General features: G+C 37.1%; 1 protein-coding gene across 4 annotated transcripts in view; it reads right to left on the reverse strand.

Moving 5' to 3' along the window:
- LOC111871709 overlaps positions 1 to 7,735 on the reverse strand; it is a 95,028-nt gene that overhangs the window by 7,278 nt on the left and 80,015 nt on the right. For all 4 annotated transcript variants that reach the window (XM_033754367.1, XM_023864984.2, XM_023864983.2 and 1 more), the window contains exons 10-12: positions 4,318 to 4,493; positions 3,171 to 3,304; positions 839 to 978 (exon numbers count right to left, since the gene is read on the reverse strand). In XM_033754367.1, the coding sequence (XP_033610258.1) occupies positions 839 to 978; positions 3,171 to 3,304; positions 4,318 to 4,493 (450 nt within the window). The remainder of the gene's footprint in view (positions 1 to 838; positions 979 to 3,170; positions 3,305 to 4,317; positions 4,494 to 7,735) is intronic.

Consider the following 7,735-nt stretch of genomic DNA (forward strand, 5'->3'; position numbering starts at 1 on the left):
TGGGATAGCAGAATTGGTATAGCAACTGGCCACAGGCTGGACGACCGAGGGGTCAGAGTTGAAGTCCCGGTAGGGTCAAGAATTTTCTTTTCTCCATGTCGTCCAGACCAGCTCTGGGGTTCACCCAACCTCTTATCCAACAGGTACTGGAGACTCTTTCCTGAGGGTAAAGCAGCCAGGGTGTGAAGCTGACCACTCACCTCCAGCTAGTGCTGAGGTCAAGAAAATGTGGATCTATACATCCACTCCTCCATATGCCTTCATGGCATAGTGCTTAATTAGTTAAGTACGGGGATAGCTTCACCTTTCACCATGCAGCACCAGATGGTACGATGACTGATGAAGTGGAAAGGATTTGTAATGAAGCAGTTATGATCTAAATGACTTGTAGCTCAGCATTCTCCTGAAGGGACTGAGGAAAACTATGAAGTTCCAAAGTCAGGATAGCCAGGGACCAATTTGAGATTCTAACTGATCACATCTCAAACACAAGTCCAGAAGGTTATGTCTAGACAATCTGTTTGGCAGTTTGACAGATAATTACTAATGTTTCCAGGAACTTGCTACCAATATCTTCAGGGTAGACCAGCAAGCTGATGGGAGAAAAAATGGTAAATAGCATTGGGAAAAGGGAGAATCGAGACTTGGGCTACAAACCAACAATGGAAACTTATGCCCCTTATACAGATTCATCTACCCTTAACACTGAACATGGAGGCAGAAGGTTCCTCTGAAACACTGGCACTTCATATCAGATTACATGGTGTCACACCCCACAAGACTATGAATTCAATATTTAACACTGTGTGAGACTGAAATATAAGGAAGTTACACTTACTATCATCAGGGATTTCAATACGGAAAGTTAACTTGTCTCCAATGCGGACAGTCTCGACTTCACGGCCTCGGCTGTCAACAATGCGAATGCGTGGTGGAGGTGCCTCTGGGGCAGATGTAATACTGATCATCTCAGGATCCCTTTAAAATATAAAATGGATGTTTTATTTCTCCTTTAGTGTATGTGCTGTTATGCTGCTCTACAACCATCCCTCAACAGAAGTAGTTTCATAATGTTATATTTTAGCGTCCTGTTGCACTGATTTTCATCCATGATATGTATACAGTGGCCGTCTTGTAGTGCACTCAATTTCACCTGTCACTTCACAACATGTTTCGGCAACATAGTGCCATCATCAGGTGTCCCAATTACGTCAATCTATTGCATTGCTTGTCCTCATATGTTTTCACAATACCATTTAAAAGTATTTAAAAAGTCCGTATTTGTCAACTATGATAAACTTACACTCGCTAAAACTTGTTAAGATAATTCATCTTGTCTTAATTAAAACTTGCATGTGGTTCTGAACTTGCATGAGTGATTACAACACTCGCAGCTAAGAAGGGAACACACATCACAAGACACGGTTTACACAGAAAATGACAAAAATGACCCTGTAGTGAACGAACCACATGCAAGTTTTAATTAAGACAAATAAGATGAATTATCTTAACAAGTTTTAGCGAGTGTAAATTTATCATAGTTGACAAATACGGACTTTTTAAATACTTTTAAATGGTGTTGTGAAAACATACGAGGGCAAGCAATGCAATAGATTGACGTAATTGGGACACCTGATGAATGGCACTATGTTGCCGAAACATGTTGTGAAGTGACAGGTGAAATTGAGTGCACTACAAGACGGCCACTGTATACATATCATAGAAGTAATTTCAACTGATGCAAAATTTAAACTACCAAGATTTCATACATGACTTTTTAATGTATTTTTAGTAACATTAAAACAATAAATAACTTATTCGTCTAAAACAAAAAGCAAAAAAGGTCAGATCTGTAAACTGCCAAAATCAGTAGTGTTAAAGTTGACTGAATTATGTATGTTTCAGTAACTCTTAAAGGATTAATTTGTTAAAATTAGCATGAAGATTTTAGGTTACGCCATTGCTCATTGGAACCATTGCGTTAACTCAGAGGTTACCTATGTTTGAGATGCACAAAGTTACACAAAGTTGCACAGCGCACAACAACTTCCATCCGCTTTCCTACTGTCCACATTTCTGGTGGTACAAATCTTGTGCCACCAATTACACTCTCACACGCAGGAGTTTTTCATGTGACTTATAAGACGGGTTCTGGAGTGGATGATTGGATTTATTGACACCTTATTCACACAACTTGGGACTACAGGCAATTACAGCACTCTTGCTGCTTTACACACTTTACAGTTTACTGTCACACATACACTAGGATTCTCAGGCTTCACTAGTCGCATCCTGGTAACAGATTTACAACCATCTCATTGTAACTTAAAATCAGCCAAGAAGTCTTCTTTGCATAGTCTAAGTCATTTCATGCCATTTCTTCTCAATAATCTTTGACTGCCATCTCCAGAACTCGACTCAATTCTCAACAACAATTAACTCAAATGAACGCTTCTTCAACTGAACTCTGTGACAACAACCAACGACTCCCTTGGAACTACCATTATGTGGCCTCACAGAAAACACCGTCTTCTGTTGCCCTGTATTGTTTTAGGCATATTTACTGATCCATTGCCTAGCAATAGACATCATATTGCTATGGAGTTGGCTCCTGCGGGAATATGGTTACTGAGTCATTGCCTAGCAACGGGTCTATACGTCAAAACACGTTTCGGTAATCTAACTTTATAATCAAACAATAAAGTACAATTTTTACCCAACCATCTAGTAAACTGAGAGGGCCACAGGACTGAATCCCAGTCAGGCCACTCTTCTTTACTGCTTATAACAATAAATACCTCGCATGCACAGAACTTTTGTTATCAATGTTGTCATTTATTTTACTTTAGGGGAACTCAGGAACAAATTCTGACTACTATATAAATTTGTTATACATAAGATCAAAGTTCTGCACAGTCAACATATCTGTAGCTATTAACTTATTAGCAGTGTCTTACACAGTGTGTTGAAATGTTTATCTTTCATTTTCATATTAAATTGCATATACTCTTAGCTCTCCAATGATTATTGCTGCTAAACTGATTGCTAAATGAAATATATTACAGACATATCAAGTTACTGCTTTTACTGTCTTCACAGAGTCACATATTATTATTTAGTATGACAAATAATTTTAGGACACTATATTAAGTTAAACAAACAGTCTGTACCTTATGGGCATCATTCCAAACGTTATGTTCTTTGACGACATGTCATATGTACACTTCACCTTGTATATCTTGTCAGCTTTCGTCATTACCACACTGTGGTGTTGCAAAACTACAGTGTTGGTGTACACTCCAGTCTGTCAATATATAGAAACAAAAAATTACAATATTATTATTGGTCCATCGTTTTTATTACTGGAGATATCAAGTTCACATAAAGGAAAAGCTATCCCTGTAACAGGCCATGGAGACCCATAGGGTTGTGAGACATCGAGGCTCCCATATTTTTCGAAACAATCAGCTCACAGATGGTGGTAAGGTTGCCAGCTGCCCTTTACTCCAAGGAAGATTCCTGGTACTCATTTCCATTAGAGGCTGAGTTGACCCCAGGGCCATAGTGCAGCTGGAAGGATTATGTAAATTAAAGAAAAAAAAAAACCTCATCAGGACTTGAACCTGCTTTGCAGCATTAAGCCTCAACCAACTATGCTACCGCGTACTCCTGTTATCACAGTATTGACCAATATTATATTTAATAATCATTGTTTTAAGGTTAAAACCCCATGGCATATGTCTTCAAGTTATTTAGATTCATTTAAATCCTGCAAGAGTCAAAAGTTAGTCCTGTTTTCTCAAAATTCTTACACAAGAATTCTTTCCAATTTTGAGTAGCTGAAAAGTCTATTTTGCCTGAGTGTCTAACTCACCATAGACTGTGTTCAGTTACTCAAACAGTCAGGCCATGCCATAGCTCACATGGTTATTTGCCGGCTTAACACCACAGCAACCCAGGTCAAGTCATGCAGGATCTATGGTTGACAAATTGGCACTGGGGCAGGTTTCCTCTGAGTATTTTGGTTTCCCTGTCAATTCTCATTCCACATTCTATACTCATCTAGCACCTGGGACTGGTACAATAGACCAGTTAGTGGCTGATGTACCAAGTGGACTCAAGTCTCACCCCGGTCACATGAAATCTATATAAAAACAATCTCCTACAGTCTCTGTTGGCTGAAAGTGTAACTTGTTACAGATTGAGTGTTCAGTAACTCAAAGAGTCTGCCTGTGTCTGTCTAGAGTGTAATTTATCACAGGCTGGCTGACTCTTCATTAATTCAAACAGTTTGTGTTTGCCCAGTACATAACTCACCACAGACTGAGTGTTGCAGTCTTGTCCACTCATTGTCAGGTCGAGTCTGAACAAGTCACTGTTCTGAACATCAATGTTACATGTCTCTGATCGACCCAGAGCATAAATTCTGCCATTGAAGGGCTTGTTGGTCCGGACCTGAACAGCTATACGGGTGTCCTTGCAGTTTACTGAAACTGTGGACAAATAATAAGAGAAAGTTATGATGTAAGATTGCAACAAATGTTCAGCAGGGCATAATATCCTCAATACCACATGCCACTAAATTTGTTTAGTTCCCCTTTCCATGTTTAATTAAAAACGTGTATTCTAATATGGCATCAATACTGAAGATGGTTATGACAGTTTTTTCAAGAACATGATCAAATATGGATTAAGGAAGAAAAGAAGAATGAAAAACTTGGAACAAGCACATCTGTTCATTATGAAACTACCTTTGAACATATCAGTCAAACTTATAACACAAATATACATGTTTCAGTCTTATGAAATCATTCTCAGTGTTCCCACTCACCAATGTTGCCTCTGCTTCCTACTGTAGGTACTAGCAGCTAAAACTTATTACCATAACAACATGTTATTTCACTTTAAAACTTGATGATAAAATGTTTTAAAGAGATCTAAAAACACAGATATAATAGCAGTTACACAGATAACTTAAATTGTGTTATTACAGTATACAATCTAAAAAATAGGATGGGAACAGTGTAGAGATATGTGAACTGAACTTCTTAACAAATATTCTTTATTAAAAATAAATTTCGAGTAAATCAGTTGTTTAATTTTTGTGTTTGACACAGCAGTAAATATAAAGCGTATCACATTCTAGAATGTTATAGTGTGTGGTCTTGAAGATGTTTAGCAAAGAATAAACATCTGCTACACATTGCAACATCCGAGAAGGTAGCACAGTACTTTACAAATCTGTTATGTTTTTCATTTTGCATTTGTAACTACTCGTATGTTAATTTCTTTTTCCTTAAGGGTTGATTTATGGTCTTCATTATGAATTTTCTGGTCACATTCATATGGTGGTTTATTTTCTTAACCACGGTTTTGAAATATGTTACTAATTACTACCATTACTGTGTATCAGTTTCCAAAATGATGTCCTGTGGAACCCTGGTATTCCACAAGTGAAAATATTGGTTCTGTGAAGTGAAAATATGGATTCTGTAAGAAAAGTACATTACAATGTAAAAGTGTTGTTATTGTTGTTGTTGTTGTTATTATTATTAACTTCACTTCCAATAATTTTCATTCTGGGGCTTCTTTAGTATGGAAATGTCTGTTTCAAAGGAAGAAATTAAAAAACTGAACCGCACTTTTGCCTCAGAGGAAAGTGGTTTATCAAGACGTGCAATTCATGTGCTAATATCCTTTACCAGCACATACACAGTGTGTCCAGGATCCGTTATGACTCTTTTTTTTAATTCTGCCCTTCAATGCCATGTGTTGGCGAGTTGTGGTGTTAAGATTCTTGAAGTTTCAGCTGTGGCTCTTTATGTGTTGGTACAGTTTACTCAGTATAACACAATTTCAAAAATTCCACCAACTTCAATGCACTCTGCAACTCTTGTAAGGACATGGCTTGTTGCTTGTCTGTACAGTGAAATAGCTCTATCTCAGAAACTGTTCGGAATAGGACGCATGCATATATGCAAACTTCAAAAGTGTTAGGATCAGGTACTAACAGCTCAGCTCTACGTATTTCTGTCTGCCTAACATCACTGACCCTATATACATTCAATAACTGAGAGAAGTAGGTCTTCCACCTATTCAAAATGTTCTGGGAATCTGCAAGCAGATCACCATTCTCATCCTTCACTAAGTTACTGCTAGGCTGGTAACCCCTCTTAAAAGTCATTTATTCCTCTATAAAGGTCTCTAATGTTCTTGTTCCTACTGTTCATTGTAACTTCATCAATTTTGTCTTTCATATATTCCTTCCTTTTATTCCTGAAATGCCTGCTGGTTTCACATCTTATTTTGTTCAGATTATCCCTATTTAACGCGCTTGGATCCTGTAACCACTGCAATTTGGCTTGTTTTCTTTGGTCTAATAATTCTGAGCATCCTTCATCAAACCACTGCTTATGCTTCTTCAGTTCATAATAACCTAGACTCTCTTTGGCAGAAAGTTTGATATTCTAATAGTTTCCCAAGCTTTATTAATATGCACCTCAGTGTCTAAGTTTTCATTCATTCATTTCCTTTATTTTCCATATATCCATACAGGTAGAAAACCTAGGATGTGGATATAGTCCCTTTTTCCAAAGCGAATATCCTTATCCTTCATTAAGTTACTGCTAGGCTGGTAACCCTCTTAAAGTCATTTATTTCTCTATATAGGTCTCTAATGTTCTTGTTCCTACTGTTCATTGTAACTTCATCAATTTTGTCTTTCAGATATTCCTTCCTCTTATTCCTGAAATGCCTGCTGGTTTCACATCTTATTTTGTTCAGATTATCCCTATTTAACGCGCTTGGATCCTGTAACCACTGCAATTTGGCTTGTTTTCTTTGGTCTAATAATTCTGAGCATCCTTCATCAAACCACTGCTTATGCTTCTTCAGTTCATAATAACCTAGACTCTCTTTGGCAGAAAGTTTGATATTCTAATAGTTTCCCAAGCTTTATTAATATGCACCTCAGTGTCTAAGTTTTCATTCATTCATTTCCTTTATTTTCCATATATCCATACAGGTAGAAAACCTAGGATGTGGATATAGTCCCTTTTTCCAAAGCGAATATCCTTATCCTTCATTAAGTTACTGCTAGGCTGGTAACCCTCTTAAAGTCATTTATTTCTCTATATAGGTCTCTAATGTTCTTGTTCCTACTGTTCATTGTAACTTCATCAATTTTGTCTTTCAGATATTCCTTCCTCTTATTCCTGAAATGCCTGCTGGTTGCACATCTTATATTGTTCAGATTATCCCCATTTAACTCGCTTGGATCCTGTAACCACTGCAATTTGGCTTGTTTTCTTTGGTCTAATAATTCTGAGCATCCTTCATCAAACCACTGCTTATGCTTCTTCAGTTCATAATAACCTAGACTCTCTTTGGCAGAAAGTTTGATATTCTAATAGTTTCCCAAGCTTTATTAATATGCACCTCAGTGTCTAAGTTTTCATTCATTCATTTCCTTTATTTTCCATATATCCATACAGGTAGAAAACCTAGGATGTGGATATAGTCCCTTTTTCCAAAGCGAAAATGATCACTATTAACTATTAATCCATTCATTCATTCATTCATTCATTCATTCATTCATTTATTTCATTTCTGTTAACCCAGGCTGGTACAACCGTTGGATATAGAGGAAGTCAAAAAACATGCAGTCATAAAAAGATTTTGTCAAAATTAAATATAAGATTAACAAGCAAATATAAATATTACAAGGTAACAATTT

This window comes from Cryptotermes secundus, unplaced genomic scaffold, assembly GCF_002891405.2.
Source record: "Cryptotermes secundus unplaced genomic scaffold, Csec_1.0 scaffold349, whole genome shotgun sequence".
Lineage (NCBI taxonomy): Eukaryota > Metazoa > Arthropoda > Insecta > Blattodea > Kalotermitidae > Cryptotermes > Cryptotermes secundus.